The following is an 18,125-nucleotide window of genomic DNA, read 5'->3' as shown; positions in this document are numbered from 1 at the left end:
ATTGGTCGGGGACAGAAATCCTCCACATCTGGTACATCTCTGTCCCCTTTACATAGTTTAAATGCCTGTCCAAAAAAGTTCTGAATTCCTCTGGTGGCACTCTGGTGTACTTATGCATGCCCCTTACTGACCTCTTAGGGGGTCAACAGTGGATAGTCTAAGGGTAAAGTTTTGGGGTTAGGTGATGATACTACAGAGTCTGGTAGTGAGTTCCATGCATTAACTATTCGGTTACTAAAGTCATATTTCTGGCAGTCGAGTTTAGAACGGTTTGCTTTAAGTTTGTATCTGTTGTGTGCTTTTGTGATTGAAGCTGAAGTAGCTGTTGACAGGAAGGACATTGTAGCAGATGATTTTATGGGCTATGCTTAGGTCGTGTTTTAGATGACGTAGTTCTAAGTTTTCTAAACCTAGGATTGTAAGTCGAGTTGCATAGGGTATTCTGTTGCGAAAAGAGCAGTGGAGGGCTCCTCTAGTAAAGTATCTCTGGACATTTTCTAGAGTATTTATGTTTGAAATGTGGTGTTTTCTTCCATACCCCCCCCCCTAACTCTGGCAATGCTTTACAATCTTCTACCAACTGTGTAGTTTGATGCTGCTATGGATTGATAATAAAGTTGGAGAGAAAAATCCCCTCTTCTTCATTCACCAAATCACCTATTCTTCTGCAATGAAGCTGTATCTAATACTCACATTATAAGCTTGTTAGGAAAGAGAACTGTGCTGTGCTGGCAACCCAAAATGGAACTAAATGGAGTTGCTTGTTTTAAAGAGCAATGCTACATGATGATCCTGAGTTGGCCTAGGCAAAAATTCCAAGGGACGTTGCTAATTCAATGAAAAGCCATGAAGCAGTCATTAGTGGAAGAACTGGAAAACCCACCAAAGATTTCAGGACCATGATGGGACAATGCTACTCAGTGCCAAGGGCTCTAGGAAGAAAAGAGAAAGGAAGACCAGGTTCTACCAGCCAAAAAGTGTTGTTTCGGCTATACAAACACACACACACACATACACACATATAGCCTTATCTCTAAATAGAAATGTTAGAACCTTTTTAGTCAACAGAATCCATATGTGTTGTATCTTTGTAAATAGTTGGTTCCGTGTGGAAACGCTGTCTGAGCGAGAATCAGGAAGTCGCTCCTGATTGGCTCAGACGCGGCTGCTCTCTCTCTGGCGGGAACCGCAAATATATAAAAGGAGCGGTTTCTCCCAGGTAGAGCATACGGTATCCGCTGAGTGTCACTTACCTTTAAGAGCTGAATAAAGGAACCGTCTTTCACGTAGCCCTGTCTCTGGGTTTACTTCACTGGCGACGACGGACGGAAGAACCACGCGTGCAAAATGAACAACCTTCAAATCGGCCGTGCTCCTGAGTTCTTCGAACCGGAGAAATCTTCCTGGGACGCCTACATAGCCAAGTTCGAGATCTTCCTCGAGGCCGCAGGAATAAGGGACGCCGACGCCGAACGAAAACGGGCCATCTTCCTGAACTACTGCGGTCCAGAAATATTCGATCTCGCCCAGACTCTCACCGACCCGCTTCCAGCCAAATCCGTCGCTTGGGACATCCTGCAAACCAAGCTCGCGAGCCATTTGAAGCCAACGAAACCAGCCGTCGTTTTCCGGCACCAATTTTCAAGAATGGCTCAGCTCGAATCGGAATCCATCAATCAATTCGCAACGCGACTTCGAACGGTGCTTGCAAAATGCAAGTTTGATAACCCGGAAGCTCGCCTCACCAATGCCTTAATTTTCGGCATGAGAAATGCCACGGTCCGGAACAAACTCCTCACCGAAGACGAGCCGTCCCTCCAGGCAGTAATCAAGCTGGCACAAACCGCAGAGGTTGCCAACGCTGCTGCCAAAGAGCTGAAGGAGCACGACAAGTGAGAGGTCATCGCCAAGATCGACTCCACGTTTTCCCGTGCCGAGGCCCCAGATGACCTCAGCCCACCAGCTCTCAACGAGGACAGCTGTTTCCTCATTGGTAATTAGAGATTTGCAAGGGGGAATAATTCCTGTTCTAGGCCAAGTGAATGTACCTATCATGTTTAAGAATGTTAAATGTACCCTGCCTATGATTGTTGTTACAGGGGCTAGACACTCTCTCCTGGGGTTGGCTTGGATGGAACCTTTGGGAATTGAAATTTCTGGTATTTGTACTGTTAACTCTGATAGCATGCCTAACTTCTTACAAGAATTTCCAGAAGTGTTTAGCCCCACCTTGGGATCGTATAAAGGGCCCCCTATCTCATTTTCTATTGACCCCAAGGTCCCTCCTGTCCGGCTCAAACCTCGCAGGGTGTCCCTTCCGCTCCTCCCCAAACTTGACCTACAGCTGGATAAGCTCATAAGCCAAGGCATTTTAGTTCCTGTAGAGCAGGGGCCATGGGAAACACCCATAGTTACGCCTCTGAAACCAGATGGCTCTTTAAGGGTTTGCGCTGACTATAAATCTACGCTCAACAAAGCCCTCCAGCATCACCCTTACCCCATTCCTGTGGTACAACAGCTCCTTCACTCCCTGGGGGAAGGGAAAGTGTTCGCAAAAATCGATTTAGCGCAAGCTTACCAGCAGCTCCCTGTCGATGAACCGACAGCATGCGCACAGACAATTGTAACCCACAGGGGTGCCTTTAAATGTACCAGATTACAATTTGGAGTAAGCATAGCCCCAGGGATTTTTCAAAGCATAATGGAACGGTTGTTATCAGGGATTAAAGGGGCCATTCCCTACTTTGATGACATCTTAATTGCAGGGGAAAACCAAGAGCAGCTCAACAAAAGAATAAGGGAAGTGCTACAGAGGCTGCAAGATAAAGGGCTAAGAATCAAACCTGACAAATGTGTGTGGGGAACCAACAGTGTGGAATTTCTAGGATATAAAATCGATGGGGAAGGCATCCACCCCACTACTGAAAAATTGAGAGCCATTAGGGAAGCCCCAGAACCACAAAATAAGACAGAATTGCAAGCTTTTTTAGGCCTTCTTAACTTCTACTCCGTCTTTTTAAAACAGAAGGCAGCAGCAGCAGAGCCTCTACACCGTTTGCTCCAGAAAGAAACCCCTTGGACATGGGGGAGAACTGAATACGAAGCCTTTGTACAAATAACACAGTTGCTAACTTCTAAAAGTGTAGTAGTCCAATATAGTACTTCACTACCCATCAGGCTTACATGCGATGCTTCCCCATATGGCGTGGGAGGGGTCTTGGCACACGTTTTGCCTAATAATACAGAGGCCCCAATTGCCTTCTTTTCCAGAACAATGACCAATACTGAGAGAAATTACAGCCAACTAGATAAGGAGGCTCTAGCATTAGTGGCTGGGGTGAAGAAATTTCATAATTACCTCTTTGGCAGGAGTTTTGAATTGGTTACCGACCACAAGCCTTTACTAGGCCTCTTAGCCACCAACAAACCTACTCCCCCATTTATGTCTCCAAGGTTAATCAGATGGGCCCTTTTCCTCTCAGGATATCAGTACAAACTCATTCATAAAGGGGGTAAAACCATCAACCACGCAGATGGTCTCAGTAGGTGCCCCATGGCAGAGTTAGTAGAGAACCCTGCCCCGTCTGCTGATGTCTTAATGATAGAACTCGAAGACAACCCACTAACTACTGCAAGGGAGGTGGCTGCACACACGCAGCAAGACCCAATCCTAAAAAAGGTGGTAAACTGTGTACTTAAGGGGTGGCAGAATGACTCTGTGGAACCTGAATTGTGTGATTTCAAAACCAAAAGACTGGAATTGTCATATGTGAGAGGTTGCCTGTTGTGGGGTGATAGAGTAATCATTCCTGAAAGTCTAAAGACCAAAGTACTCACAATGTTACATGTGGGCCATCCTGGGATTGTCAGGATGAAGGGCCTAGCTAGGGGGCACTTATGGTGGCCAGGTTTGGATACCGATATTGAAAACTGGGTAGCCAAATGTGATCCATGCCAAGAGTCGCGGCCTACCCCCCCCCCCCAAAACAACTCCAGCAGAGTGGGAACAACCTGCAGGGCCTTGGTCCAGGGTCCATATTGATTTTGCAGGGCCAGTGGGGTCACAATATTTCTTAATAGTAGTTGATGCATTTTCCAAGTGGGTGGAAATCATAGCAATGAACAATATAAATACGAGTGCCACCATTAAGGTTCTGCGCCGTTTGTTTGCCACCCATGGTTGTCCTGATATCTTAGTGTCTGACAATGGACCCCAATTGACAGCCAGGCAATTTGAATTGTTCTTAGATAACTTAGGAATCAGACATGCACTCATCTCACCTTACTCGCCCTGGGCTAATGGTTTGGCAGAACGCTACGTTCGGGTGGCAAAGGAAGCATTGCGCAGATCAGGCCCTGGAGATGTACAACAGAATTTGGACCAATTTTTGTTAACCCAGCATATTACCCCAAACTCTCACACGCACATAAGCCCTGCTGAGATACTAATGGGAAGGAAACTAAGGTCCCCACTGGATAGGTTACACCCAAGGTTTTGTACCCATAACCCTATGTATGTGAACCCTGAGAGACAAATGTATTTGGGTCAAAGTGTTTTTGTAAAGAATTTTGATGGGGGTGTAAATTGGATGAAAGGGACAATTGTACAACAGACTGCTCCAAAAACATACATTGTAAAATTGGAAGATGGTCGAATGTGGAAGCGGCACATTGACCATGTACGAAAGTGCATGGGAAACTCATCGGAGCAAACTGCTGAAACAGACTCTCCCGCTTTAACAGACTGTAACGCGCAACCCAATTTAATGGACACGCAAATGGACTTATCGAGTCAGGAAGGATCCTCCAGCGACACCGAACCATCCTCATCCTCCGAGGTCGGTGTTATGCCTACCAGACCAACTCAGCAGGCCGGAGCCCAAACCAGGCCCCAGCTGCGCCGGGGAAGCGCAAGCGAACCGACCTCCACCATCGGCAGCGAGGACTCAATTGAACTGCGCAGGTCGGAGCAAGCCTCGCGAAGACCCAGCAGATTGGAGGACTTCGTCACGTGGCTTTCGTGATTGATGTATCCTGACTAAGGAGTGAGGGGTGTTGTATCCTTGTAAATAGTTGGTTCCGTGTGGAAATGCTGTCTGAGCGAGAATCAGGAAGTCGCTCCTGATTGGCTCAGACGCGGCTGCTCTCTCTCTGGCGGGAACCGCAAATATATAAAAGGAGCGGTTTCTCCCAGTTAGAGCAGACGGTATCCGCTGAGTGTCACTTACCTTTAAGAGCTGAATAAAGGAACCGTCTTTCACCTAGCCCTGTCTCTGGGTTTACTTCAATATGCATACAAGCAGGGGGGAAAACTATGCTACAAACTGTTCAGTAGAGGGAAATGGAATTTTTCAAAGAATTTTCCACTTAAACCACAGTAAGTCGTTAAGGGAGAATGGAAAGTAGTGACCAGTGTAAATAAAAATACACCTGCAAAAATGAAAGCAAATGCTATTTGATATTTTAATGAAAGGGAAAAATCACAAGAGATGCTTTGCATTGCATCTAAACTCATGAATTCATAAAAGCCTGTGAAAGAGGGATTAGTAAAATTTAGCAGGTCTGGGACACAAATCATATCATTCAAAGGGCTGAATTATTGTAGGATCTTAAAATCGTTTGAGCCAAAGTCTTTATTTTGCATTCGGTTTTTCATACAATCATATATCATCCTTTATTTGCAAAGCTGATATGTGACTCTAGGCATAGTACTATACAGCTTGCCAACTGGGTAAGTGCTGCTAATTAAGGACTGGATCCAGATATGCCGTTTGGCCACTAGAAGTGATTGCAATTCATTTCACTGGGTCTCCACCTGACTGTAAAACCAGAACCCAACTCATGCTATCAGCGGAATCTCTCCATGTTTGCTACTTTCAGCTGGCTTTTAAAAGGCTATTTAAATAGCTTTAAAAAATGCTATTTAAAATGAACAGTAAAAGACTGAGTGTTAATATAATAAATACGACACTGAGAAATTCCCATTCTGAAATTCTGCACAATCATCGCTGGTTTCCAGCTGGAAAAGAGGTTTATAGTTCACGTAGTTTGTTTTTCTTACAAATCTGTGCTTGTCCTTGTCGTCAGAGGAGTTACCATTTCCTATTGGGGGAAAAAACCCAAAAGTCAACATTTTATATTATATTCTTTGCATGTTTAGATTTTTTTTTTCATTTTGCAAGATCCTGCAGCCAGGGTGTGTGTTTGCATGCTCGTTTGATCCAATCAAGCACAATCTATAAAGAAACTCTACCAGCTTTGCAAAATAAGACACAGTTAATTTAAATAGCAAACTATCCTTCAATCAGTCTCGAAGTCAATTTCTATAGGGAAAGAAAGGTTGTGATTCTAGAACTTTTCAACTCAAAAAAACTGCACACAGGTTGCTATCCTTGATTTTAAATTATATTCAAATATTTAAATTATGTTATAAATTTATAAATTATATTTAAATATTTAGAAACATAGAAGATTGACGGCAGAAAAAGACCTCATGGTGCATCTAGTCTGCCCCTGTACTATTTCTTGTACTTTTATCTTAGGATGGATATATGTTTATCTCAGGCATGTTTAAATTCAGTTACTGTGGATTTGCCAACCACGTCTGCTGGAAGTTTGTTCCAAGCATCTACTACTCTTTCAGTAAAATAATATTTTCTCACGTTGCTTCTGATCTTTCCCCCAACTCACCTCAGATTGTGTCCCCTTGTTCTTGTGTTCACTTTCCTATTAAAAACACTTCCCTCCTGAACCTTATTTAACCCTTTAACATATTTAAATGTTTCGATCATGTCCCCCCTTTCCCTTCTGTCATCCAGACTATACAGATTGAGTTCATTAAGTCTTTCCTGATACGATTTATGCTTAAGAACTTCCACCATTCTTGTAGCCCGTCTTTGGACCCGTTCAATTTTGTCAATATCTTTTTGTAGGTGAGGTCTCCAGAACTGAACACAGTATTTCAAATGTGGTCTCACCAGCGCTCTATACAGTGGGATCACAATCTCCCTCTTCCTGCTTGTTATACCTCTAGCTATGCAGCCAAGCATTCTACTTGCTTTCCCTACTGCCTGACCCCAGTAAATTATTTAAATTATATTTAAATATAAAGGTGATATAATTCATTCAAGATTATAGAGAAAGCTACCAAGTGTATGTGCTTGGGACTGAAATACGACTTTAAAATGTTAGAAGCTGTTACCTGGCCTGGGTCATAAGCAGCATTGATGCACGTTTCATCTTCAACAAAGCTGTCAGATTGGTTATCCTTCTGGTAGATGGCCAATGTTTTATCAGATTCCATACTGGATGCCCTTTGAGAAAGAGAGACAGAATTCAACAGTTTAAATGCCAGGGTTTTTTTCAGAGTTGTAATTTTACATTAGCATTAGTCCCATTACCACATTTCCAATATCATTTTGGCAACTGCCTCATAAAGACCATAGTTGTTGTTTATTTCAAGGTAACTTCATACCCTGTTTCCCCGAAAATAAGACGTACCCCGAAAGTAAGGCATGTTGGAGGTTTTGCAGAATTTGCTAATATAAGGCACCCCCCGAAAATAAGGCGTAGTCAAGTTTACATACGGTACGGTGGAAAAACATACAGTACCATTCAAAACTGTTCATAGCGGTACCATAATAATGTGGCGTCCCCTGCTGGCCCCTTCCATCGCTTTGTACCGTCCAGTACAGCAGACACAGTCTGCTGCTGTCTCACCGCCATTACAGCCTCCACTACAGTGCGTAGACTGTAGTTCCTCTGGTGGCCGGAAGCTGCAATAGCGGGAGTATACTGTTGTACCATATAAGTGCCGTCGTTTGTGTGTGTGTGTGCCATACTGACAGGTACCATACTGTAATCAGTGGACCGTACGGTACACTTTCTTTGGGGGTGTCAGCTTTTCTGCCTGTAAATTTATCTTATTTGAGAAATATAAGGCACCCCCCCCCCCGAAAATAAGACGTAGCACAACTTTTGGAGCAAAAATTAATATAAGACAGTTTCTTATTTTCGGGGAAGCATGGGAGTCCTACACATAGGTCAATACAATGATCCCTCGATTTTCGCAGGTTCAAACTTTGCGAAACGGCTATACCACAGTTTTTCAAAAAATATTAATTAAAAAATACTCCGCGGTTTTTTTTTCTATACCACGGTTTTTCCCACCCGATGACGTCATATGTCATCACCAAGAGTCACTTCTCTCTCTCTTTCTCTTTCTTTCCTGTCATTCTCTGCTTCAATCATTTTCTCATTTCTCTTTTTTCTCCCTTTTTCTATCATTTTTCTCTCTCTCTCTACCTTCCACTCTCCCCCCTCTTGCTCTCTCTCTCTCTTTCTCCCTCTCCCTCTCTGTGAGAACGCCTGCCCCCACCTCTCCTGCAGCCCCCGCGCTGATAGCTGGGACAAAAGTGCTCTCAGCTAAGGGACTGTGAGAGGGGCGGGGCGGGCATTCTCAAAGCGCTCAGAGCGGCTACCGGCCGAATGAGGAGGATGAGAAGCCGTAGCCGCCAGCGCTGCTGCAGGAGGACCCGTGTCCCAAGAAAGCCGGTGAGAGGGGTGGATCGGGCGGGCGGTAGTGGCGAGGGGGCCGGAGGCGCTGGGGGGGCGGGGGCAGCCGACATTCAAAGCAATCTTTGCCGGCCTCCGCACTTTCGTCATTCCCCGCCCTAATTTCAAGCCCGGCTCCTTGCGCTGCCTTGAAAAAGGGTGCGTGGGGGTAGTTTTTGGCTGTCCATAGCCAAAAATTGTGTTTTTACTTCCGCACCGCTATTTTGTGGAAATTCGACTTTCGCGGGCGGTCTTGGAACGTAACCCCCGCGAAAATCGAGGGAACACTGTACTCCATGAACTACATTAGGTCCTACACTAGATCAATACTCCATGAACTACAATGTCTTCAATAACGAAAATAACAGCGAAACACACAGTTGAGGCATACTAACATAAGCAACACCTCCTGTATAAACAGAGGCATAGAATCTAGATCAGTACTGTTTTATAAAAACCTTAAGTAAGATCACAGCTGGAATATTGCAACCAATTTTGGTCACCATACTACAAAAAAGATGTTGAGACTTCGGAAAAAGTTCAGAGTAGAGCAACTAAGATGAGACTAAATCTCATGTCATCTGTAGACTAAAACATAGGAAGAACAACTTCAGGATTTGGGTTTGGCTAATCTGAAGAAAAAAAGAATTAGGGTGACATGATAGCAATATTCCAGTATTTGAGGGGCCACCACAAAGAAGAAGGGGTCAAATTATTCTCCAAAGCACCAATGGACAGGACAAGAAATAATGGTTGGAAACTAATCAAAGAGAGGAGCAACCTGGAATTAGGGAGAAACTTCTTAACAGTGAGGACAATTAACCAGTGGAACTGCTTGCCTCTAGAAATCCACCTATTCTATTCCTAGGACAAACTCAGCTAACATCTTGGACCTGAGTGGACAGTCAGGGCTTCAAAGTCTTCAAAGTCTAACAAGGTTGGGGCCTGTTGAATCTTCTATGTTGAATTCTATAGGATAAGTGCTGTGACAGAAAAACCTTGCCTCCTAGTCCCCTCAGATACATGGGTCACATTCAACATGAAACTAAATGTTCATTGTCATAAGTCAACAGTCACCTGAAAATAGAATAAAGTAGAGTAGAGTAGAGTAGAGTAGAGTAGAGTAGAGTAGAGTAGAGTAGAGTAGAGTAGAGTAGAGTAGAGTAGGGTAGGGTAGGGTAGAGTAGAATAGAATTCTTTATTGGCCAAGTGTGATTGGACACAGAAGGAATTTGTCTTTGGTGTATATGCTCTCAGTGCAAGTATCCGAGTCTACGGAGAGGGGCGGCATACAAATCCAATCAATCAATCAACAAACAAACAAACAAACAAACAAATAAATAATAAATTAGTATACTGACTGGATAGGACTGGGTTTTGAATTAGATAGCATTCCAAGAGCTTCAACAGACAATCCCATGCCTACTTAGTCTTCATAATGGTTAGTATAACTTTCTGCTTACTGGGTGGTCTACCTCCAGGTTCATACTTTCTAGCAGCAAATGCACTCCTAACTATATGAATATCTACTCAAGTAGGACTAAAAATGCAATTGGTAGCACATCTGAAGAATCTTATCAGGCAAGATTCACTTGACCAATAGAACAAGGTAGTACAATTTATTTTAAGTGCCACCCATCCCAAATTCCTTGCAGAAAAATGCAATATAAATATAGTAAGCATTGTATAGAATAGACAACTTACAACTCCGTCGTGTCCGTTCCGACTTAATTATAGTTCATAAAATCATATACCAAAATGTCCTACCTGTTAACGACTACTTCACCTTCAACCGCAACAACACACGAGCACGAAATCAATTTAAACTAAATGTCAGCCGCTCCAAACTTGACTGCAAAAAATACGACTTCAGCAACAGAGTAATCAACGCCTGCAATGCACTACCTGATTCTGTGGTTTCTACTTCTAACCCCAAAACCTTTAACCTTAGACTATCTACAATCGACCTCTCCCCCTTTCTAAGAGGTCTGTAAGGGGCGTGCATAAGTGCACCACTGTGCCTACCGTCCCTGTCCTAATGTCTTCTTTTGTTACTTTTTATCATTACTTATCTAATGTTTTATTTGTACAAGTTACCACCCTATAATTGTTAGACAAAATAAATATAAATATAAATATAAATATAAATATAAATATAAATATAAATATAAATATAAATATAAATATAAATATAAATATAAATATAAATATAAATATAAATATAAATATAAATATAAATATAAATATAAATATAAATATAAATATAAATATAAATATAAATATAAATATAAATATAAATATAAATATAAATATAAATATAAATATAAATATAAATATAAATATAAATATAAATATAAATATAAATATAAATATAAATATAAATATAAATATAAATATAAATATAAATATAAATAAATATAAATATAAATATATAAAAATAAAAAGAGAGTGAGGAAGTTACGGTTAGTAGAATTACACTCTAATGTCAAACACCAATTGTCGTTAATCCCAAAATGTTAGTCCTTCAAAGGGGAAATACAGAAAAACAGACATTAATTCCATGATAGATCTGGAAGCAGAGAAATGTATTGCACCTGCCTATTTTCCCCACTGAACATGGGTTAATTTGAAAGAAGGAAAGAGGATAACCAAAGTTACCTTAGACGTGATCTTTGCCTCCGAAAGTAGATAAAGATCCCTGCAGCTCCCATAACAAGTAGTAAGACAGTAATGACACTCAAAACAACGGAACCAGCCATAGACCTTGGTTTCTCTTTTTCGCAGTAGTCACCACTATATCCCAACATGCAACTGCACCTTATTCTATGGTTTTCCACAGTACAGTCTCCTCTCATGTTGCAGGTGTCACTGTTACAAGCATGTGACCCCAAGCCATTTTGTTTGACCCCCTGCACCAGAGAGGGGTGTTGCCATATCCCTGCTGCAGGTCGTGTAGGTTTTTGCCTTCTTCTTGAAGTAAGGATCTGCATAGTAGTAGTTGTTGTTGTACTTTTAGAGACAGTAACAGTAGTACTCTTGTGTTTTGTCTGTGGTTGCACATGAGCCTTTTTAGTGACAGGTTTCTTTGTGTGGATTTTGATGGGTGCCAGAGTTTTCTTTTCATGGAAGGGTTTTGTTGGCAGCTGTGTTGTCCGGGATGGAGTTATTGCCTGGGGTTTATTGACAATGTAGTGACCTGTCAGTAGAGAACATCATTTACATACATCACTTCTGAGTACAGCAGAATCACGGTTGAATATTTTGCAGTTGGCCAAAGGTTCTTAACAGAAAGAGTAACTGCAAGCAAGCTGGATTTCCTCCCCCAAAACCCCCTAAAATGTCTACTCAAAGGTTAGGTGTAGGGCATAGTGTTGGTAATGACCTTTAAAACCCTACATGGCATCGGACCAGAATACCTCTGGAACCGCCTTCTGCCGCACGAATCCCAGCGGCCGATAAGGTCCCACAGAGTTGGCCTTCTCCGGTTCCCATCGACTAAACAATGTCGTTTGGCAGGGTCCAGGGGAAGAGCCTTCTCTGTGGCAGCCCCGGCCCTCTGGAATCAACTCCCCTAAGAGATTAGAACTGCCCCCACCCTCCTTGTCTTTTGCAAATTACTTAAGACCCACCTGTATCGCCAGGCATGGGGGAATTGAGACATATTTTTATGTATGGTATGCATGTGTTGCATGGTTTTTAAATGATGGGTTTTTTAGATGTTTTTTAATATTAGATTTGTTTACATTGTAACACTGTTATTATTATTGTTGTGAGCCGCCCTGAGTCTTCAGAGAGGGACGGCATACAAATTTAATTAATAATAATAATAATAATAATAATAATAATAATAATAATAATAATAATAATTATTATTATTATTATTATTATTATTATTATTATTATTATTATTATTATTATTATTATTATTATTATTATTATTATAGGGACAGGTCCAGGTTAGTGGAAAAACTGTCCTATCCTGTTGCTTAGAATAGATGGTACATAGCAGCTAAGGCAGCACATTCAGGGTTCTTTCAATTAAACAGTGCCACCTACTGGTACCCAGGGAATTTGTTCTACTTGTCCCTCTGGAATAAGAACCCACTTGAAACCTCTGGGCTCCTTCCATGTTTGATGTTCTCTAAGGCAGTGATTTTCAACCTTTTTTGAGCCGCGGCACATTTTTTACATTTACGAAACCCTGGGGCACATTGAGGGAGGGGGGGGGCTAAAAAAAGTTTGGACAAAAAAATTATCTCTCTCTCTCTTCCTCCCCTTCACTCTATTTCTTTCTCCCTCCCTCTTTCTCTCCCTTCCTTCCTCTTTCTTTCTCTCTCTCTCTCCATCCCTATTTCTCTTCCTTCCTTCCTTCCTCCCTCTCTTTTTTGCTCTCTTTCTCCCTCCCTCCCTCTATGTCTTTCTCTCTGTTGCTCTCTCTCTGTTGCTCTCTCTCTTGTTTTCTCTCTCTTTCTTTCTTTCTTTCTCTCTCTCTTGTTCTCTTTCTCTCGCTCTCGCTCTTTCTCTCTCTTGCTTTCTTTCTCTCTCTTGCTTTCTTTCTCTCTCTTTCTTTCTTTCTATCTTTCTTTCTCTCTCTCTTGCTTTCTCTCTCTCTTGCTTTCTCTCTCTCTTGCTTTCTTTCTCTCTGAGCTTCGCGGCACACCTGACCATGTCTCGCGGCACACTAGTGTGCCACGGCATACTGGTTGAAAAACGCTCCTCTAAGGTGCTGAAGACCCACCGGTTCTTCTCCAAGGCATTTGGTTAAAGTGAATGGAACCCCTTGTTGGATGTGTTTTTAATCTATATTTTTTTATATTGAGCAACTGAATTCCATCTTGTTTTGTTCTGTACTGTATTTTTATTATTTTTAGATTGTGAGCTGCCTAAATTTAGTTTGGGCGTCAGGAGGCACCTAAAGTTAAAAAAACTAAAAGCTAAGCCATCACACTTTCATTGTCTGATAAATAAAGGTGTACGGTGGCATACATATAACTTTTAAAAATAGGCAATGCTTGCATTTCAGCTAGCCTGGCAGACTGACTCCCCCAGTTCAGATGTGATCACCTTTCACTGAAGTTTATCTTCCTTCATTCCTTTTATTGTCCCTTCTAGAGAGATTCACAGACTCATAACACCTTATCTGACTAAATATCCTGGAAACTCTGATCATTTTTATGTAAAACTGCTATTGTTGGATTAATATGATTGAAGGTAGCTAAATTTTGTTATACTGCCTGTAAAATTAAATTAAATTAAATTAATTTGACTTCTAAGCCATTCAATGGGACTCACTGAATTTTTTTTTACCATCAACTGCAATATATTTCTATGCCTTGTTCTGTTTGGTCCTGTTTTGTTTTATTTTAATGTTTAATTTTTTGTGCTGGTCCAGGATGGTAAAAAAAAAAAAGATCTGATTTTGATTTGATCCCTTTTTTCATATTATATTGGCATCACTCTACTTTTCTGAAAAAATCGCAGAGAACTGCATTTGTAAATATGATACTAAATGTTGGGAGATGTTAATCCCTTGTTTATGTGGCTACAATTTCCAGGGAGAGGAACAAAAATGACTATGTAATTTAAACATGTCACAGTATGTTTAGATTTGACTAATGTACTATTTCAGATATTTGATACCAAAACAAAACAAAACAACTTGAACCGGGAAATTTGATGGGAGGTTTAAAAATCTGATGCACTAATCCCCTATTAATTTCTGAGTAACTATTGTTACATAGAAACTACAGCCATTTGTTGTTTCCCCAAGCTAGTAGTCATAGAAGGTGTGGATTTTACTTTGAAATGGTCACTGAATTAAAGCAGGCTATTTTATGAAATAGCCATTTATTTTCAAACCCCATCTCATAGTAAGTGCACCCTCCTAATGTGAATATCCTTCTCCTGCTTTTACTTTTAAAATACTGTTTCATTACATTGTCGTAAAAGGCAGGTGCTACATTATAGAACTATTGCATAATCCAGGCTTGGGGGAATTGAGATCCTCTTCCCCCTAGGCCTTTACAATTCTATGCATGGTATGTATGTATGTATGTTTGGTTTTTATATTAATTGATTTTTAATCATCAATACCAAATTACTATTGTACACTGTTTTATTGTCGCTGTTAGCCGCCCCGAGTCTCTGGAGAGGGGCGGCATACAAATCCAATAAATAAATAAATAAATAAATTATTAACACTCTGATTATTTAGAATCTAAATTTTAGATAATTTAAACCTTTTTTAAAAAAAACAAGAAAAGAAGTCTTGTGATTTCAAAATGATTATGATGATTTCAAGTCACTATGATTTCAAAAACGTTAATGTGGATATGCATAAAGCTGCTTAAATTATGCATGGAGAGCCGAGGAGAGCTGATATGCATTTGTTTGTACAGTACTAGGGAAAGCACCTTATTTCAGTAAATGCAATCAGCCTATCCAACATTCAGAAATTTATAAAAAGCATTTGTGTTAAATAAACAATTGATTTTTAACATTTAACAAAAATCCATTTTAACAACAGCTATCCATCCTTCAGGTATTAATGAGCTGATTCTCGAGCATTCATCTCTCTGTTGGTTTCAATACAGGTTTTCATACTCACAATTCATCTCATCAGATCCATCTTGGCAATCAAGATTCCCATCACAGACTTGCTCTTTTACAATGCATTTGGTGTGGTCCAAGCAGGCATGAAAAGGCTCCGAGCATTTCACGGCTTTGATGCACAGAGTACTGCGTTCTAAAATGTACCCGGTGGTGCACCAGCAGCTTCGTCCATGCGGATTTGGTAAACAGATCTGACTGCATCCCCCGTGCTTTTCTGAACAACCATTCCTCCCTAGAAACCACAAGACAGAAAATAATTGCTTCAGTTCTGTTTCCCACTGCAGAACATAATAAAGCAAGGAAGCGACTTTTGTGAGTCCCGTAGATTGCAAGGCGATCAAACCGGTCAGCCCTGGAGGAGATCAACCCTGGCTGCTCTTTAGAAGGCTAGATCCTGAAGATGAAACTCAAACTCCTTGCCTTTCGTAAGCTACTTAAAACCCACCTCTGCCCTCAGGCATGGGGGAATTGAGATCCTCTTTCCCCCTAGGCCTTTACAATTCTATGCATGGTATGTATGTATGTATGTATGTATGTATGTATGTATGTATGTATGTATGTATGTATGGTTTTTATATTAATGGGTTTTTAATCATTTTTATTATTAGATTACTATTGTACAGTTTTATTATTGCTGTTAGCCGCTCCGAGTCTCCAGAGAGGGGCGGCATACAAATTCAATCAATCAATCAATAAAATAAATAAATAAATAAATAAATAAAATAAAATAAATAAAATAAATAAAATAAATAAAATAAATAAAATAAATAAAATAAATAAAATAAATAAAATAAATAAAATAAATAAAATAAATAAAATAAATAAAATAAATAAAATAAATAAAATAAATAAAATAAATAAAATAAATAAAATAAATAAAATAAATAAAATAAATAAAATAAATAAAATAAAATAAAATAAAATAAAACAAATAAAATAAAATAAAATAAAATAAATAAATAAATAAATAAATAATGAGACGGAAAGACTCACTGGAGAAGAGCCTGATGCTGGGAAAGCTTGAGGGCAAAAGAAGAATGGGAATTACAGAGAATGAACTGGCTGGATGGACTCACTGAAGCAGTCTGTCAGGCCGAAGCTATCATTTTGAGTTGGAGACTTTGGCCTGCCACAAGTAGAATACTACTGTGGGAACTGGGGAGGGGCGGTTGCATGAGAGGAAAAAATACTGGCCACAACAAAATTATTTCCAGAGATTCAAGGTCATCTTTTGTCCAGCACCAGCCGGAAGTACAGGAGAGGATTGTGGACATGGAGAGATCCGGAGTGGTCCACGTGATGAACTTGTGGGTGTGGAGACAAGGGATGAACCTCCACCTGGGTGGAGAACTGTAGGAAAAGTTAGTATCGGGTTGACTAAAGTTCATAAACAACATGGCTCTGTTAAGCCCTTCATGGCACCAGACCAGAATATCTTCGGGACCGCCTCCTGCCGCATGAATCCCAGCGACCGGTTAGGTCCCACAGAGTTGGCCTTCTCCGGGTCCCGTCGACTAAACAATGTCGTCTGGCGGGACCCAGGGGAAGAGCCTTCTCTGTGGGGGGCCCGACCCTCCGGAACCAGCTCCCCCCTGAGATTAGGATTGCCCGCACCCTCCCTGCCTTTCGAAAACTCCTTAAGACCCACCTCTGCCGTCAGGCATGGGGGAACTAAAACACCTCCCCCTTGCCCATGTTGTTTTGTTGATTGATTGACTGTGTGCCTGTTTTTATATATACTGTTTTGATGAGATTACTAATTTTAAATTGTAATTAGATTGGTGGGCATTGGATTTGGTATTATGTACTGTGCTGTTTTTTTATTTTGTTGTGAGCCGCCCCGAGTTTGCGGAGAGGGGCGGCATATAAATCCAATAAATCTAATCTAATCTAATAAATTGGAACTTGGAAGGAGGCCAAGGTTTGGACTCTGATTTATTTCTCGGATGTTAATTGGAACTCTAACCTAGGCAGCAGGAGCTTCAATGGTCTCCGGGGGGTGGGGGTGGAGGACAGGTAGGATTGGAGGGTTGCGGTGGGTTTGACATTACTTTGCAACTAACAATAACAACAAGGAAGCAACTACTTGGCAATCTGGCTGGCATGCTGTTGACTTGGGGAGATATTCTGACACCACCTCACCAATTTCAACACCTAGAATAAGTCAATATATGAAATAGTCAATATTTTTCCAGACGGTATGTTTTCCAGGAGGGTCTCACTTAGCCTATATGCCTAGGGGAGAGAGAGGCTCTCAATCCAAACAATGGCGGTTACATCCTTGTTCAGGATTGATGCTTAGAGAACATCCCACTTTTTGGTAGGTCTAAAACTTAAAACTTTTACTTTGCCAAAAAGGTACCAAAGAATGGTATTGGGCAATGTAGTCCAGGTATCCCACGATGATAGCGGTGCCAAACTTGATTTCATTAAAGGTTGCATCAGGGTTATGTTTGACCTCGGGGGAGCCAGGGTGGGCATGGCTAGGGCAGGCATGGCCAGCTTGACATCACTCGTGTCGGGGCGCCTCTGATGTCCCAAGTGCTGTGCCAGTGCAAACAGACTCCCGACGTTTTCGACTGCCAGCCTCCTGCAACGCTCTGTCAGTAAAAATGGAGCTTGGAAGGGCCGCATTGCCGTTCACTGGCAGAACATTGCAGGAGACCATGGCAGTTGAAAACAGACCTCGGGAGCCCGTTTTCGTTGGCAGAAGCACCGTGGGCCAGTCCTTTGCTGTTTTCAGGGCAGCCCCATGGTCCACCTCTAAGTACCTCGTGGGTTGGCTCTGTCCCACAGGCCTTGAGTTTGATACCACTGCCCTATGACTTCTCAAAGTTATAATGAACTTTACCTTGTTGGTATAGTTTGCTGTAGATCTTTATATCCACAAGTTTCTGTTTTGTTTGAAACCACCAGTTTTCTACTATTTCCAGGGGATTTTATGTATGGCATGCGTGTGT

The 18,125-nt window shown here is 41.3% G+C and overlaps 1 protein-coding gene across 1 annotated transcript; it reads right to left on the bottom strand.

Moving 5' to 3' along the window:
* Nucleotides 1–5,475: 5,475 nt before the first annotated feature.
* LOC139162119 (uncharacterized) lies at nucleotides 5,476–18,093 on the bottom strand. Its single transcript, XM_070742165.1, has 5 exons — nucleotides 18,017–18,093; nucleotides 15,161–15,397; nucleotides 11,212–11,749; nucleotides 7,202–7,313; nucleotides 5,476–6,102 (listed from the first exon to the last, which is right to left on the bottom strand). The coding sequence occupies exons 2-5, from the start codon at nucleotides 15,165–15,167 to the stop codon at nucleotides 6,058–6,060; spliced, it is 702 nt and encodes a 233-aa protein (XP_070598266.1). The 5' UTR covers nucleotides 15,168–15,397; nucleotides 18,017–18,093; the 3' UTR covers nucleotides 5,476–6,057.
* Between the last annotated feature and the right edge of the window lie 32 nt (nucleotides 18,094–18,125).

The sequence above is a fragment of the Erythrolamprus reginae genome, chromosome 2 (assembly GCF_031021105.1).
Source record: "Erythrolamprus reginae isolate rEryReg1 chromosome 2, rEryReg1.hap1, whole genome shotgun sequence".
Classification (NCBI taxonomy): Eukaryota; Metazoa; Chordata; class Lepidosauria; order Squamata; family Dipsadidae; genus Erythrolamprus; species Erythrolamprus reginae.
This window is presented reverse-complemented; position numbering and strand designations above follow the sequence as displayed.